This window comes from Cornus florida, unplaced genomic scaffold, assembly GCF_030987335.1.
Source record: "Cornus florida cultivar Cherokee Brave unplaced genomic scaffold, ASM3098733v1 CherokeeBrave_3.0.0_Hap2_Chr01, whole genome shotgun sequence".
Classification (NCBI taxonomy): Eukaryota; Viridiplantae; Streptophyta; class Magnoliopsida; order Cornales; family Cornaceae; genus Cornus; species Cornus florida.
The window spans coordinates 82,540,240-82,558,515 of NW_026775571.1; the positions used below are offsets into that span (position 1 = coordinate 82,540,240).

The window sequence follows — 18,276 nt, forward strand, 5'->3', positions numbered from 1 at the left end:
CGTAAATATTGAAATCCACAACTACATTCTGATTTTCAGTTTGGTATACCAAAAAACAAACATCATCAAGTAGCTAATGCTACTGCTACATGCATTGATTGTGACACATTATGATTTAAAGGTCGATGATATATCATACATTACCAAGCTCAGGCATGAGTATTTTTTGAACTGGGCAATGGTTGATGGTTTAATTCGGGTTAAGGTCAAATCAAGCTGAACTAATCTGTACTTTTCAAACTGCAACAAGGCATTACTAAAATGAACAAGAGCTTGAGATAGTGAGTTGTGTCAACAACATTCACTCATACTGGCCTTAGACAATGGGAAAATAAAAATTAATAATAATAAAAATTAAAAATACCCATTTGATTTACAACAAGATCCTCCTCCATCACTCATTCCCAACTTGGTCTTTTAAGTCGACTGCCGTGAGGGAGAAGGGGAAGAGGTGGGAATAGAACCAAAAAAGCAACTCAACATTAAAATTTGAAAAAAAAAAAAAAACTTTTGAAAACTAACATTAGATCCATTCCTTAGGGTTAATGCAAGCATCCAATAGTTTCCATTCTTCACTTCCCTCTTCCGGTTGCTGCACAAGAAAGAAGGAAATGCTCTCATAAATAATTCACAAGATTTGGGAAATTCAGTCTTCTGCACTTAAAGAACAGAACATAAAACTATTGCAAATTATTTCGGTTGATGATTTTTCAAAAAATGTTCACTAAAAATCGAGTAAAAAAATGCTTTGTTTTTTTGTTTTTTCTTTTTTTTTTTTGATAAGTATAAAAAATGCTTAGTTTTATTGAACAGTTTCTATAGTTCTCTGAAAATCATTTGCGAAGGAACCAAACAAATTATTTTTAGTCAGCGTTTGAAAAGGTCTCAAGCAAAACAACTCGAAGACAACATTCAAATCAGAAAAGGTTAAAAAAACAAAGTTGAGAAAACGCTTACATGGTCATATTCCCATCGTGCGGTTAAAGGAAGAGAAACAAGAATACTCTCAATGCGACCTCCTGTCTTGAGACCAAATGTTGTTCCACGATCATAAACCTGTCAGAAAATTAGGGGGAAAGGAAGACAAAAGAACAAAATTAGAAGAGTTGTTAAAGGCACATCTCCAGGGATCTTTAGAAATAGTTCTGATACCAAGTTGAATTCTACATATCGGCCCCTCCTTAATTGCTGCCATGCCTTGTGATGATCTGTAAAAGGATGATCCTTCCTCTTCTCTATTATGGGTATGTAAGCATGAACCACAGAATTTGCACATTCTGTAACTCAACAATAATTGGTATGTAAATAAACTAATAGAGTATCAGAAATCCACTGAATTTTTTCTTATAAAACCACGTAAAGAAACATTCATCATCACAAACAATTACCAGTTGCAAAGGAAAGAAGCATCTCCTGATCATGGTCATTGAGATCATCAAAAAATATTCCCCCAAGCCCTCGCCTCTCACCCCGATGCTGCATTCAGAAATAACAGTCAGCATAAACCTAGACAATGTATAAAGTCCATCCCAATCAGCCATAGCAAGAAATCCCCCTAAAAGATACTGCCAAGTATAATTTGAAACTAACTTTTTCAATTTATTAACTGCAACAGCTTCTCTGAGTAACACTTCCGGTCGCCAAAATGAAAGAAATTAACATTTACGATAAGTCAGCCTTCTTTCGGCTGCCACTTTGATAGAGAAGGAATGGTTTAAATAGATATACATGGTCAGACTCCCAAATAAGATCATCATCATCATCCTTGCCTTCGTCCCCATATTGATGGGTCGGCCAAAAAAAAAAAACACGTTCCCAGTCTTACCTAATATACCATGACTCCACTAAAATTTATTTTTTTTAAACCATTTTGAATTATTTCATCCCAGTTTTGTTCGGCCACTCTGTTGCTTACATTCTAGGCAAAAGACTCCTATTCTAACCGGTGTTTCTTTGGATCTACGTTGTACACGATCATGCCACCTAAGTCTACTTTCTCTAATTTTATCATTAATAGGCACTATTCTTAGTTTTCACCTCACTTGTTTATTACTAATTTGATCTCTTCTAGTCACTCCTATCATCCATCATAGCATCCTCATTTACGCTACATAAATATATTGTTTCTATTTCTTTTTTAAAGCAACACTCTACTCCATACAATATAGCTGGCCTAATGCACCCTACAGAAGTTTCCTTTTAATTTTTTTTTATATTCGTTTACCAAAAAAGATATTAGTCCTACTCCCTATATCACACTATCCCCCTCCCCATCATTTTGTAATGTTGACCCTCAATAATGAGTTATTTTGAGTCGCTCTGTGATATTGAATTGTAACATTTATATTATCATCTTTTGCTATTTTAGGAAATTTATATTCCATATGTAATGTTTTAGTTTTACTAATTTTTTGGCCTTTTGCTTCCAAAGTGTTTATCCATGTTTCAAAATTTGTTGTTAATCCTTCCTTAGAAGTATCTAATAGAACTATTTCATCAGCAAACAACATACACCATGAAATGTTTTCTACGAGACTATCGCCAACAGGTATGCACCTAAAACTGATTGTTGGTGTAATCCTAATTTATAAAGAATTCACTAGTCCCGTACACGAGTCCATATACCAATTTGTTTATATTATGGAAGTACTTTTAAATATTAAAACATCAAAAATGAGATAATGCCTAAATTAATCCAAAGTTCAAAAAAATAATTTTAATTTCAAAAAAGATTTTCTTGATGTCATATTGGCATGTCAGGTATGTGAACGCTGCGCAACCCTTTCATTTTCATGTCTAGAAATCAACAACATTTACCAATAACAATGTTGCATGAACATTTAATAACAGCTCAAGTATCCATATTGGGCATCTATATTACATGTCAAGCACGTATGTTGTTGTTGGTGTGTAAAGGTGTTGGATTGCCATTTCATCAAATCCAAGGAATATTTTGTTAATATGTTTCTCACTTTTTACGTAAGATAATGAGTTCAACATGGATTCGCTTCTCATATCTGTATCTAAGAGTGTTGGTCCATATTTAACTGTTGTGTCCAACATGTTTCTTCATGATTTTAGAATTGATCATGTAACATAGATATTGGTATGTCATGGGTATTGATATGCAAGGAAAATAAGAGAATTCCAGATATAACTGTTTGAGGGCAGGTTTGAAAATTACTTTGGCATCACCTTATCTCACTTTACTTCAGTTTCGGTCATTTCTCTGGATGGTGGATAGGATAGAAGACAGTTTACATGTGTACTAACTCCTTGGATTTGTAATACAGTAGTGACCAAGACAAATGAGTTGTTTATAAACACAGCCCGGCACTGTGAATTTGTGGAGAACATTACCATAAATTATCTCCGAACTGCTCACTTATAAATAAATAAAAATTATCTCCGCACTGCTCGTGCAAAGGTGTGATAGGAAAAGGTAATTATGTACAAGTGGACTTAGCTGCTCAATGGGTCATTTAAACTCAACATGGATGGTGTGGTGCATGTTGTGGTAATTTAATTATGGGCAGCATTGGAGGTATTCCTAGAGGTGTTCAATGGGTCATTAAAACAACTTTTTGCTTACCCCTGTTTTGTTAGCCAATGCACAAACAGCGAGCAGAGATGCAAGAAATCTTAACTGGTTCATTGTTTTGTGCCCAATTTCACGTTGTCAACATTGTTCTTAAATGTGATTTCCAAAGTTTTGTTGAATATTCATTTTCATAAGCAGAAAAGTTTGTTGATCAGGTGGCTACTGGAACTGCACTATTGAAGTGATCAACCAGCTGATGATTTAGCCAACTCGAGTTTTGAGTCTGATTGAGAGTTCCACTTTGACCAGGAGCACATCCCACTGAAGCAGAGACTTTGCTGAGTATATCTCATAATGAATTGCAAAAAAACAGCATTCAAGAGGTCTATGCATTTTCTTTATTTCATTGAGTTCATTTTCCATGTATTCTTCCTTTTTTTTTAGAGATTCTCTATTTGTGTAGTTTATTAGCGCAATTTTACGATTTGTAGGATGTAAGGCATTTTGTCCCATCTGTCATGCTTTTAAAAGTTCTTGATTCTAATGAGCAAGTACGGTTCATACCACTTTTTTGATTAGTTTTTTTTAAAAAAATAAAAAATAAATAAAAAAAGAAAAAGAAAAATTTGATAAATCAAGTAGGGTTCACACCACACCCTCCACAGAAGGGTTTTCCCGAAAAAGAAAAATGTCGAATAAATGGATCATTTATTCCAGAATATTAGAGAATTCTACAATTCCGCCATATTCTCAAGACTAGAATTGACAATTAGATGAATCTGACACTTGTTGAATGCATGTGTTCAACATGTCATTAAAAGGTGCAGGACCTGCCTACACAAGTTCCAGATTGGGTAGACTAGATATAACATTTGATCGAGGTTCATTTAAAACATATCAAAATCCCCTGTACAGATACATTTATAATTACCTTATTATCGCAGGGTAGCCGTTGTGGATAAGAAATTGACACATCTAGTTCAAAGTACATCATCATCTTTGCCTTTGTCCCATATGAATGGGGTTGACCCAATGAATTCTCTTTTCCCATTATTTCGTATAATATAACATGGCTCCTCTAAAATTTAATTTTTTAATATTATTTTAAATTACTTCATCCCATGTAAGTTTTCATCGGCCTTTCTGTCATTTACTTTCTATGAAATTAATCCTTCCTCTTTTAACCAGTGAATTGTTGATCTATGTTGTATATGACCACACCACCTAAGTCTAGTCTCTAATTTTATCATTAATAGAGGATATTCATGATTTTTCCCTCACTCGTTCACTACTAATATTATCTATTCTAGTTACTCCTCCATCCATCATAGCATTCTCGTTTTCACTACCTGAATGAGTTGGTCTTGTTTCTTTTGGGCATTCTACTCCATCCAATATCACTGACTTAATAACTGTACTATAGAATTTTCCTCTTAATTTATTTCATATTGTATGTCACATAGGATACAACTAACTTGCCTACATTTTGTCCACCCTGCTCTGATACAACAACTGAAAAAACATCTTTGTCTTCTTATGGTCTCATATTTTTAATATTATAACGAACTAAAATGGTTGTCAATCAACATTTTTGTCAATAATGCATCTTCTTAAGTTATTGCCATGTACAAATCCATCAGAAGTCTATAAACACTTAAAATCAACCACATGCGGTAATCCTACTTTTCTGAAAATTTTCTCATTTTCCCTCTAACCAAACAACTAAAAAGTTCAAAAAAATTCCATTTCTTTTCCTTTCCTGCCACTTCTACCTAACCAAACAGACCCATATAGAAAAGATGGAATGGATTAGATTAGAATCTGTCTATAACATTACCGAAGACCAAAAGTTTTACCTTTTGCTTTCTGATTTGGTGAAGGTTGGATGATTAATAAGAATGCATTATCACAACTGGCCAACATATACCCAAAGAAAGGTCCAACAATTAATTTCAGAACTACACTACCTCATAATATTACGAAGAGTAAATTTTTAAGGAGTTTTTAAATTTAGGAGGTATTGCAAAAGCAGATTAAATTTAATTTAGAAGTCCAAACTCAAATAACTAAGTAAACCAGCAGCACCATAGCATTATACATGACACTCAAAAGGTCTGACAATAGGCATACCTTAATGTAGAAATAGTCATCACACCATTTCTTGAATCGAGGATAGAAGCTGGGATCAAATTTGTCACAAGCACTTTTTTGAACCTGCAAGACAAGGCTATCGTTAAAATCTTTTCAAGTGAAAGTACCCTGGCATCATTGTCTTTCTGATGAATATAACATAATAATCCATCATCAAAAGAGCAAAGAAGACAAATTTCTCCACACAAAAAATAAATAAACAAATAAATAAATCTGAAGTTCAGTGTCTTAAAAATGTGCATTTATAGTTCATGCAAAAAAGAGAGTTGCATGACCATCTACTGACCAATTTAGAGAGAGAGAGAGAGAGAAAGTGTGTGCAAAACCGTCTTAACATGCAAATTCACTTAATCATGTTGAAATTCCTTGGTAGAAAAGCATAGAACAACATCCTAATGTGTGCTCATACCGAATGGAAGTGCTTGACATCCTCCTCAAAGATGTAAGCAGGAGTCAAATCAGTACCACCACCAAACCACCATTGTCTAGGTGCTCCTGGAGTATCTGCATACATGTATAAAAGAATAAATATATATTCAAAATTCCAAACTGTCTGCAAAGCACAAAGATGCACATTCACAGATATAAATTAATTTTTTCAACAGTGCAATGTGGGCGAAAGCTTTAAAGTGGACAGAAAACTTGCTTAATGTTGCTACAGAAGTAGGCAAAGGAGTAAAGGGACATAGTTCATACAAGGCCATGGAAGTATACTTGCCTATGGCATATGCTGCTATGAAGGAGTCAACCAAATCCTTCCACAGATTAAGGAGAGAGTGAGAGATGAAAGATTCCTGTACACTAGTTGGAAACTATGTTCCATTGGCTCGGGTACGTGTGTCGGGTGCAGCTATGTATCCAAACGTCAGACATGTCAAATCTTAAAACAAAAGGACACTGGAACATTGCTAAATATTCATATTATTCAATATTTTTGTTCATTTTTTAGACCAAAACAATGTCTTTATATAACATAGTGTCCAATATAGGCATTTCATTCATTTTGAAATTGAATTATAAATATAATTTATATGTGCATGTCCAACCAAAAGTTTTGGACACATATCCCAAACCCATGTTCGTGTAACGTGACTCTGACACAGGTACTTCACCTACAACTGAAGAGTCCATGCAACATGGGCTGTAATAGCCTCACTAGGAAACACATAATTAGTTTCTTATTTACTATCACAGGCATCAGGTTTCATAAATTGATTGATGCTTCTGATTTATCTAGCAGGTCTACATGATGTCACATGCTGTTCTTGCAGAAATTGGAAAGGAGTATGTGAACAAGTGGTTATTGAAAGTGAATTCCCGGTGGTCAAAGGTAGAGAATTTCTCCGTCCTGTGATCACAAGATTAGGTACAAAATTAGTAGACCTGACACCTTATATGAGATTAGCAAACTTTGAGAAATATCTCTTATGAGTGAAAGAATTAAAGGTGGGGGAAAGCAAAGAGTGGTCCTCCTTATGATGTGAAAAGAATCATTTCTGTAAAGAATTGTTTGCAGAAGGCTGATGACATTCTTAAGCTCAGGATTTGTTCTGAAAGTTCTCAAGGTTGGTTTTTTGGGGTGAGAAGCCTGGCAATGGGTTTCATTTATAAAATTGTGGACCATGCTAAACTACCAAAGCAATTGAAAGCCCAAAGAATCCTAATGTAAGATTTGAAAAAATGATATGTACCAATTATTTGATGGTCTTGGTGGATACAGAATAATGGTACAAATTGAAAATACTAAAAGCTGAGAATGAGAAAAGATACCAGACAATTATTTCTTTGATCCTGGTAGATACAGAATACTGGTAAGGAAGCTTATCCACGTGACTATGACCCATCTAAGCACTTCCAGACAAACTGATGACGCGCCCTCGTAAACATACTTTCTTGATCGAACGGCAGGCAAATAAGCCTAATTACAGTATTGTATTTGCCATTGAGATTGTTAGCTTATTTATCCAGAGTTGAAGGCAACAATCTAGGTAAACTTTGTGTGTATCTTGAGGGACCTAAAGGTAGCTTGGGAATATAATAAATATCTAATATGCAGACCTTATAAGCTATTCTAATTTAGTCTAGATTGGAAAACAACTAAAGAGGATATCCGTTTCCAGATAATGTATATTTTGTTGCAAGTAACTTGGTTACTTAAATGAATAAGAAGCAAAATGCAGTGGTAAGGTCAAGCGAGAAGCTGAGTACAGAGAAATGGAACATAAAGCATGTGGATGATTTGGATTAGGTCACCTTTGGAAGAGTCGTGGTTTTGTAATGACTCCCCTATGAACATGTTTTGAGAACTGGGCCACTCTAAATACTTATATGCCAATCCAAGAGAGAATCAAACATATAGAGATAGACTACCACTTTGTACAAGATAAGGGGAAGAGAAAGCATATTTTTACAACTGCTTAATTTGAAGACCAATTAGGGGATATCCTTACTACCTGTTTTCATCACTTTAGAGCTATGTAACAAGTTGGAAACGATATATATCTATATGCCAACTAAACAAACAATGTTAAACAGTGATACCATGTTGTAAAGCTAATCTTACAATTTCAGATTTTTTTTTTTTTTTTTTTTTTTTTTTTTTGACAAGTACAATTTCAGATTTTAATAATATAAATAGAGGAGCCAATCCTACCAACAGTTATCTTCACTCAACCCTAGCAGCAGTTATCTTCAATCTCACTTTTCTTCTCTTCCTGACAAGGATTGTTTCTACACTTAGGACTTCATAAAAAAAGAAGAAAAAGGTGGGGGGGAAGGGGAAGGGGGTAATTAAAAATAAAGAACATGAGGTTACCCAAAATTAGATCCATAAACTATTACTACAAACCATATCCAATAAATTCAAAAATCACCAACGTAATCTTTCTTCTTCTTTTTTTTTTTTCTTTTTTTAATACAAGTATCTCTTAGCTATCTTATTCATTTAAATCACCAACGTAATCTTGATTTCAAAAACTTTGAAACCATAAATAAGAAGATTGATTAGATAATAAACATTCACTCCAACCCTAAACTTAATCAGGTCCAAAGCATGCTCCAAGCAATATTCCTAAAATTGGTCATTTTCTTGTTCACATGTGGTGTGCATCATGATGATAAATAGAGTAGACTAGCATTCTAGGATTCAAGTAGAAACAAAAGCAATTAGGATATTAGGCTTTATTCTCATGCAGTGCATCTCTAATTATTGATGCAACCTAGATAGCCCTTCTTGGATATTCTTATTGATGCAACCCAGATAGCCCTTCTCGGATATTCCTTATGGAAGTGGATGAGTATCATGAGTTTACCTAGTCCAACAAGAATCATCCACATAAATTCTTTTCTTTTGAGAAACATAATCCAAATAATAATAAATAAAAAAAGAAGTTCTAAAATTTTAACATGCAAAGTACTTTATAGAACTCAAATTATTCAAGAATCAGCACATAACAACCTATAAAATACTTTAGAATTCCTAAATTAAATGAAAAAACAACCCAACTTGAGCAATCTTTGCGTTTAACAATGGTTGGTAAAAGTCTTTCAAATATGGAGATAGAGTAGTGTAAAAAGGTTGGGGTGGGAACACCAACAAAAAGGTAAAAAGATTTGGAGAGGTTGAAAATATGTAAGAAATAATGAAGCAACTAAGAACCAACAAGCCAGCGGCCTAGCGGTACAAGGCCCCTACTTCCCAAGGGGGGGTCAGGGGTTCAAGCCTCAGTGGTGGCATGTGTGTGTGAGTACCAACTAAGAAAAAACAAGAATAAAAATAAAAATTGAAGCAACTAAACAAAGAAGACTTCCAACCTTCTAGAGCCAGCATATAAGATGTGAAAATTGTGATGATCCACCCCCAGAAACTATCATACATTTTGAAATCATGAATTCATTTTCAGCAAACTCTAATAATATGAAGATTCACCCCCAAAAACTATCAGGATAAAACTTCAAGCAGATAACTGCACATATAATGCAGCTTGACAATACAAGTGTTCAGTATTGGTGGAAATTGTGAGGAAATGTTGTGCTAATATAGAAGATTGTAATAAAACAATAACAAAATCCTCATTAAAAAAAAAATCACCATTAAACAATGCAAATTGGATCCAAAGCCTCATAAGTACCTTTTGGAGCATCAGTCTCAAAATAACGATAGTTAAAATGCAGAGTTGGAGCAAATGGATTCTTTGGATGTAAAACCTGGAAGACAAAAAGAATGAATAAATAAATGAACATATATATATATATATATATATACACATATATATTACCACATTATATCTAATAAGAATGGAAAAAATGGTAGTTTGCAATATATATATATATATATATATAAAGAGAACTCAGAGTCAGATTAAAAAGTTTCTGTCTTATGTGAGTGGACTCCAACTTACAGTCTCCAGTGGTTTGTAACATCCAAGTGTTCTAGAGCAGTGTGTTTATCATATCTAAGAAAGTAATTACCTCTATTGAACAAAAGTTAAGGTCATCCTTGTGGTCAGGACTAGAGCTTAAGACCAGTGAAGCAAAAGTAAGCCGGACTACCATCTGTAACCCTAAAAGATAAGGTAGTTTGGGCATCAACTGAACTGAGACTGGAATAGGGCTTCTATCTAAAGGAACTTTAGGACTACCATGAGAAAGTACCAACTCTATATCTATCTCTGACAATGTTCTAGCATTATCCCTAAGTTTGAGAAGTTTCCTACAAGACCCAAGAGTAATTTTTGGGAAGCACAACATTCCAAAAGCTTTTCCCTCTTTATTAATATATGTGGATCCATCTAATGCAAAAGAAATTATTCTTGCTGACCATTGGCACCCAAAAAGTCTTCTTCAAGATATTCATTGGCACTGGCCTAGACAATAGCAGTGATCAAAAGACAGTTCCTACTGATTCCCTACTATATCCTTCCAGGGATGATCATTTGATCATCGTACGTAGACCCTCAAACCTCTGGCCTCTAAATCTCTGCTTCATCTTGGAATGCCTTAAAGGGCGGGTAACTTGCTGCTGTTTTTTTGGTTTAGGAAGACATTGTTCTCTATAGTGGTCTCTAGACATGCTTTTATTCTCTGCATTGATTGGCTTGGTAGATTAGCATCCAAAGACAAGCTCGTGGAGTGTGGAACTTAGGCCTATGCACAAAGTGTTTTCTGCAATCCCTATGTAGAATTAGATCACTACTTCTTGTTCTAATGCTTCGCAGGTGCTGTCGGTCTTAGGGATGTGTTTCGTTCAATGGGGAAGCAAATGCTACCAAACTAGGAAATGATAAATCTTTTAAGGAGGCATTCAGAAAACAGGTTTTGGCAGCTTAGTTATCTACTTTATGGCAGAAAAGTAACCAAAGGATGTCTGCAAGCAAACAAGGAACAAGAAATGGGGTGACTAAGCGGAACAGATGCTTATTATTAACTGGAATGTTCCTATCAAGGAGTTGGGTCTTTAGTTCTTAGTCTTTAAAGTGCTGTTATATTCTGCATTTGCCTCTTTTGTTTCTCTTATAGCAGAATTACATGTAAAGGGAGAATAAACCCCCTTAATTTTTGTACTTCATTCCAACTCTTATGAGTATAGCAGTTCAAAACCCACCCAAAACACTAAACAATGTGGCTAAAAAAAACAAAAAATCAAAAACATCATTTAACATTTGCAATAAACTGAACAATAATTTGTATCTACCCACATATATTGAAATAATGAATTGAGATGATGGATTTACCGAGCTAACCCCAGCAGCGAAAAATGGAACAGGGCCTGGCTTTACATCAACATCCGATTTCGAATCAACAGGCTTGGCAGCTCTGTAAGCTTCGGGAGGCATAAGTCCATAGACAACAGAGACATTGACGCCAGCCTTCTCCCACACGACGCCGTCCTGCAACACTCTGCTGATGCCGCCACCGCCACCGGGCCTCGACCAGACGTCCTCCTTGAACTTCCCACCTCCATCAATCGCCTCAATAGCCGAGCACACACTGTCCTGTGCCTCCCTTATCATCTTCTCAAACCGGGCTCTCACCGAATTCGACTCCGACGGGTCGTCGTCAGAATCCCGGAGAAAGGTGTGAGGTCGCTGGGTCTCGGCTGTCTCTTTCTCGATCATGGGCACTGAAGGTGAGGAAGATGATGCTCGAAGTTGCAGAAGATTACCCCCTTTGCTTCTGCTGACATTGGTGGACGAAAAGGGGATGATAGAGAATGTGGGTTCTCTAGATTTGCTTGGAATTGATGAAAAAGAAGAAAAAGACCTTTCGGTACCAAAATAGGTGAGAGGAAATGCATTGGAGGAAGAGGAGAGAATTGAAGCTAACATTGCTGACACTGTTGGGTATTGTTAACAAACAAAGACGATTGATGTTTGCCAAAGTGGGTTTGATTCTGTCTCTCTCTCTGATTTCTCTCTCTCCTCTGATGCTGAATAGTGAATTGGGTTTTCAACAGAATTGAATTCAGAGAGCTGAGCGTTGAAGAAAAGGGACGCCCATAACACGGTTTCTATGCTTACTGTGGGTGGGTTTGGTGGTAGAAGCCACAAACATTGGCTTGAAACTCCCACTGATTTGCGTTGTGTTTGCAGTGGGCTCTATGGCTGGTGATAAAGGAGCAGTTTTTGTAGCATTTGGTTCGATGATACTGATGGATAAGGTGAATTTGGCTAAACAATTTTGATGAAGGTGAGGGGCATTTCTATACTTCTACAAAAAGAAATTGAAAAACCTCAAAATAATTTTTTTATTTCGGAGCAAGGTATGTCTCTGATCTTCATGACCTCTCTTTAAAAAAAAAAATTCATTTTAAAGTACCTTAAAATAAAATAAAAAGCATATAAAATTTTGATTGATTTTAGGACAAAATTTTGATTTTATAATTTTCATACCATTCATTTTTAAGTGATTAAATTTGTAATTCAATATTTGTACTTGATCAAACTCATTAGAAAAGTCATAAACTCAAATAGGTAGCATTATTCTTAGTTTTATAAGAACATTATTACGGGTAGGTTTGACTTGAGATTTGGCATGAATGGAACTTGGTGTGTGTAACATATTTTACCTTATCATGATATTTTAAATATGATTTTAACTTTTAAAGGTTTTACATGAATTTGAGGTTTGCTCCATTTAATTAATTAAAAAGATATCATTTTTAAACTAAATTTCATAAAATAATTTTGCAAAAACCTGCAACCAAACAACTCTTTACAATTTTCTAATTTTGAGTTCCTCCAAAAACTGTTGCCCTTATATTTCATGTTCAATTTGGTGGGTATTATGTGAATCGACCCTCCGGAACGAGAAATTAGTATCAACTGTTAGTAACATCATCTTTCGGTTCTTCTAAATCTCTTCTTCGCTGATCGACGAATCAAAGCTTCAATGGAAGTCGCCGGCGAGCCCATCAGAGTCCAATCCCTATCAAAAAACAACACACTCCCACCCCAGTACATACAACCACCGGAAAACCGACCCACCACCACCACCGCCGTCGCCGCCGCTAAATCTATCCCAGTAGTCGATCTCTCGGCCGACAACGTCCGAGAAGAACTGGGTCGGGTCTGCAGAGACTGGGGCGCGTTCCACGTCACCAACCATGATGTTCCGATTCGAGTGCTCGAAGACATGAGAGGCGTGGGTCGATCCTTCTTCGAAGATTCTTCCATGCCGAAGAAGCTCGGGTACGCTTGCGACCCCAATTCGCCGGCTTCCGAGGGATACGGCAGTCGAATGTTGGTCGCCTCCAACGACACCGTTTTGGACTGGAGGGACTACTTTGATCATCACACCTTGCCGGTCTCTCGCCGCAATCCCTCTCGTTGGCCTCATTCTCCGTCTAATTACAGGTCTGTTTTTTCGCATTGGTGCTTCGATTTTGTTATCGTTTGAGTTGTTTCTTCACAACACTGTTTGTTTGCTGAGATTATAACTATGATAGAATGGGAAAATGAAAAGAAATTTGAATCTTTTTTGTATGGGAAAATTATTTTCAAAGTGAAAAATTAATGCAAATGGAAAGTCACCAATAGACAATGATGATAAGATGACAATTTGTGTGGACTTTACCGGAGTACATTTATTGGTCACTTTCTTGTTGCATTGTTTAGTTTGTTTATTCTTTAAACTTAGTGTTGCTCATATGTATTGTGTTCTTTTCTTTTTCCAACTGCAAAAGAAAAGAAAAAGGTAAAAAATCACTCCCAAGTTTCCAATTGATCCATAGACCTTGTGATAGGCTCTTATTTGGGTGTAGCTTTTACTAGCTCTTTTTGGGTTTCTGGAAAAATAAAGTAATGAGGTACCCAATAAGTAAAAGATGTTTGAAATTTCTTTTCAATGCCACAAGTTTCTCAGCAACCAAACAAAGGATGGTGTACTTTTTTTCTTTTTTTGGTTGTTTTATTTGAAATAACTGTGATATACCTGTGAATTGAAAATTGTGTGTGAAATAATTAGTAATAAAAAAATTTGGGAATCAGGGATGTTGTGGTGGAGTATAGCGATCACATGAAGGTCCTTGCGCAGAAGCTGTTGGGTTTAATATCTGAGAGTCTGGGCCTGCCACCATTATGCATTGAAGAGGTAGTTGGGGAGTTCTACCAGAATATCACGATCAGTTATTATCCACCATGTCCACAGCCGGAGCTCACCCTTGGTCTCCAATCTCACTCTGACATGGGTGCTATTACGCTTCTTATCCAAGACGATGTTGAGGGTCTTCAGGTTTTCAAGGATGGTGAATGGGTAAATGTACATCCTTTATCTAATGCCATCGTCGTCATTTTGGCTGACCAGACTGAGGTACTACTTCCTGCCATTCTCTAAGGTTTTCATATGGACCAATTTCACACCTGTTTATTCAGATTTTGGAATGACTTGACAATAGATTTTGTATGGTTGGAACTTGGAATTGTCATTATTTACTTAATAAGTAAGACAAACACCAACTTCGTTCCAATCAAGACTAATTCCCTACCTCTCATTTGGAAAGTGGACAGGATACTACTCAAGTTATCAGTCAGATTCCATTATTGTTTAGGTAGTGCTGATTGATGTCCTTGTATTTTAGAAAGGCCAAATCGGTTTAATCATAATTTCTGAATGATTCTTTACTCATTCTTTTGATACTTCCTCCTCCACTGCATGATGTAGTTATGATTTGTTGGATTCTGAAGGTGAGGTGACATCTAAACATTCTGCAAGACTGCTCTAAGAGAAATGTTCATTTTTATACACAAGTTCTAATGAGCAATATCTACGTAAATTTATTTTGATTTTTCTACATGAATCTAGTTTGCATTTTATTTGTATTTACAATCATATTATGTGTAAATGATAACCCATGCTGCTAATGGTTTAATGAAAGATTTCTATATGTAAGCCAAAGTTAACCATCCTCTTTGTTTTACTGTATATTCTTATTTAAAATGATACTATTTAGTACGGAGTATTAGTTTTTCATTGCTCAATAGTAGACCCTTTAATAATATATTAATATATGACTTGATTATGAATATTACTCAATAGAGTTGTAATGTTTTAATTTTCTCTATTAAAGGTTTAGTTGTTATTGAGTAAAATATCCTTTAAGAAAATAAAGTTCCCTCCTTTATTAGCTCAGAATTCTAGCACAAGGGTTGACTCCTACACTTCAACTTTGTAACAGATCTTCCGGCAGTAGAACTAGGCAAGACCTCCTCTAGCTGATAACAATAGCACAGCAAAGCTTGGAGACCTCGATGGACAACCCAACCCCTACGGCCCTACCCCTGCCTCACCACCAGCCAAAATATAGTCACACCTATCAGCCACCTCATGTGTAAGAAATCAACCCAATAAGAGTATGCTTTTGAATCTTGCTCTACGGATAATTAATTGCATGACGCATCCACCATCTTGATGCAATGTTCATATTATTGGAAACAAGTAATAGAAGGTGTGATCATTAGGTCCTGAATTTAGCAGTTGATACAATTACAACTAGCAGCCGTACAACTCAAAGTAGAAGTTGCCAGAATACAGGGCCAAACACAAACCCCCCCCCCCCCCCCCCAAAAAAAAAAAAAAAAGAATCACAATGAATAAAAACACAGACACACAGTTCATACTGGTATGCATCATATCTTGACAGTGTTATGATTTCATTCATTGTTGGTACTTTAGCAATTAAGATTTTGATCCCTTTTTTCCTTCTTTGGTTGGTGCTTATGGTGTGAGTACACATGCACAGGTTTGGAGGCATTAGGGTTTTGTCAGCAATTTTGATAGTCCGATTTTCAATGTAATTCAGTTTCTTTTAAAGTCTTTATCTCTCTTTCTTTTCTAATTGTAAGCTGGGACTGAACTAGTGAACTAGTTGAAACTAGGAAAAATCTATTAAACTAAGTCAAATATTTCATCTCTCATTACAAATATTTGTGCATGCTTGTTTCTAGTTTTGAAATTTTCCTTGGGAGTTGTTTGTTTTGCATTTTTATTGTAGGTGGGTGTGGCGCCCAATTGATTTTCGCAACCTTGGAAAAAAATTTATGGTGTGTTGGATGTAATAAATACTGACTACTAGGAAGGTCAAAGATTTTTGTTTTGACTTTCATATTTGTTTGTATAAAAAAAATATAGTTTTCCTCTAATTTTTATGGTATAAATTGTCTGCATAAAAAACCAAAAAGGTTCCTGTTGCAGACAAATTCTTCTATTTTTTGCCCTAAAAGCTAGCTCTGAAGGCGTTATGAAATTCTTCAAGTTTGTAATTACACATCTATCAACATTTTAAAATTTCTATCGCAAAAAATATTTTATTAAGAATAGCATTCTTTGGTAAGGAATGGAATGGAAAATGTCATGCCGTATATGATTGGGGTTATCTGTCTGCAGATTATTACCAATGGCAAGTATATAAGTGCTCAACATCGAGCCATAACTAATGGTAACAAGGCGCGGCTATCAATCGCCACATTTCACGACCCTGCAAAGACAGTGAAAATATCTCCAGCTCGTGAGCTTGTCAGTGACGATTCTCCCCTCCGGTATCAGCAAGTTATCTATGGGGACTACGTTTCATCATGGTATACAGAAGGCCCCGAAGGAAAACGGAATATTGATGCCCTCCTATTATAATCAAATGATGGTGTTTTGCCTTTGTAATGGCATTCTTGTGGGCAATGGAAGCATAGGAACTCATCAATGTCTCCATAAGTGGATAAAATTCTTGCACATGTAGTACTATTTAATTTATTTTATCTTCATATTTATAAAATTAATGTTTCTAGCAGTCTCACATAGGATTAGTTTATTCGCGATCATGGCATAAAATAACACTAGATTTTGATTGCTCAACTAATGTTGAGCAATTAAGTGCTCATGAATAACCATTGTTGTCTTCTGATGTGCCCATCCTTCTTGGGGGCAATCAAAACAATGCCATTGATGATTATACATGTGGTTGAGTGTGTGTGTGTGTGTGTGAAACAGAGTCAATTTTCATCGAGTTTGGTGATGTGAAAGACTGTTATGGTAACTCTAATTAAGGTCTGTACTGGGAAAGATTTTCACGTCTCTCTTTTGTAGCCAAATGATGTAATATTATATGCTTTTTCATATGAGATGGAGTTCCTTTGTACTACTAGTCCATTGGTTTCTCTTTTGTAGCCAAATGATGTAAATATTATATGCTTTTTCATATGAGATGGAGTTCCTTTGTGCTACTAGTCCATTGGTTTCTTTTGGGTTGCATCAGCCACTTCTTGTCTGCAGCTTGCATTCCATTTCTTAGGTACTTTGGTTCTTTGATTTAGACCTTGGAATTATCAGTTGTTTAGACTACATCTTTGCTGAAATTCTTGTCATTTCTTGAATATCTGATGCTCTCTTCAAGTGTTTTATACAAAATAAAAAAATAAATAAATAAAAAATAAGGGTTTACTCTTTTACTCGAAAACTACTGGTTTATTTGATCCACTGGGCCATCTAGCAGATTGAAAGGGTTTTTGGGAACTCCAAATCCTAAGGTAGGGTCTTATTCCCACATCACTCAAATTCTTGCCTGGAGTATTTTGTAGGGCCTTTTGACATGCGTTATGATATTGGTATCTAAATTTGGGCCCATATTATGTTTGGCAGGGTTGATATTGATTTGGAATAGTTCATAACATATCAAATTTTTTAACCCAAATTGTGTGTTTTGATATTATAACGGAGGAACTAAAGCAAATTTTTGAATTTTTCAAAATAATTTTTTGTTACCAAACATGGTTTCGTTTTCTACAACAAAACAGTTGTTTTGGTATTGACCAAAAATATAACACCTAAAACACATTGCATGCCAAACGGGTCCCAAGAATACATGCTTTTATACAAGTCATATGACTATGAAGTTTTAGACACTACTACTCTCTCTCTCGCGTGTTTGGTTTCATCTACTTTTGGGAATGCAATTCATTTGAGTTTGAACTTTGAACAAAGTATCTGGGTGTTTGAGTTTGCCTTGGGAACAGTTTATTGTAGCTGAACTCAATTTTTGTTCGTCAAATTCAAACTCATCTTGTTTTGGCCTATGAAGTCTATTGTTAGAATCCTCT

General features: G+C 35.6%; 2 protein-coding genes across 2 annotated transcripts; one reads left to right on the plus strand and one right to left on the minus strand.

The window, feature by feature from the left end:
* Positions 1-316: 316 nt before the first annotated feature.
* LOC132303122 (oxygen-dependent coproporphyrinogen-III oxidase, chloroplastic-like) lies at positions 317-12,353 on the minus strand. The gene is made up of 8 exons (XM_059800230.1): positions 11,425-12,353; positions 9,823-9,898; positions 6,102-6,196; positions 5,672-5,755; positions 1,389-1,476; positions 1,153-1,277; positions 958-1,056; positions 317-592 (listed from the first exon to the last, which is right to left on the minus strand). The coding sequence occupies exons 1-8, from the start codon at positions 12,016-12,018 to the stop codon at positions 524-526; spliced, it is 1,230 nt and encodes a 409-aa protein (XP_059656213.1). The 5' UTR covers positions 12,019-12,353; the 3' UTR covers positions 317-523.
* A 320-nt stretch (positions 12,354-12,673) lies between these two features.
* Positions 12,674-17,324, plus strand: LOC132303129 (jasmonate-induced oxygenase 4). The gene is made up of 3 exons (XM_059800244.1): positions 12,674-13,545; positions 14,179-14,500; positions 16,574-17,324. The coding sequence occupies exons 1-3, from the start codon at positions 13,082-13,084 to the stop codon at positions 16,814-16,816; spliced, it is 1,029 nt and encodes a 342-aa protein (XP_059656227.1). The 5' UTR covers positions 12,674-13,081; the 3' UTR covers positions 16,817-17,324.
* Positions 17,325-18,276: the final 952 nt, after the last annotated feature.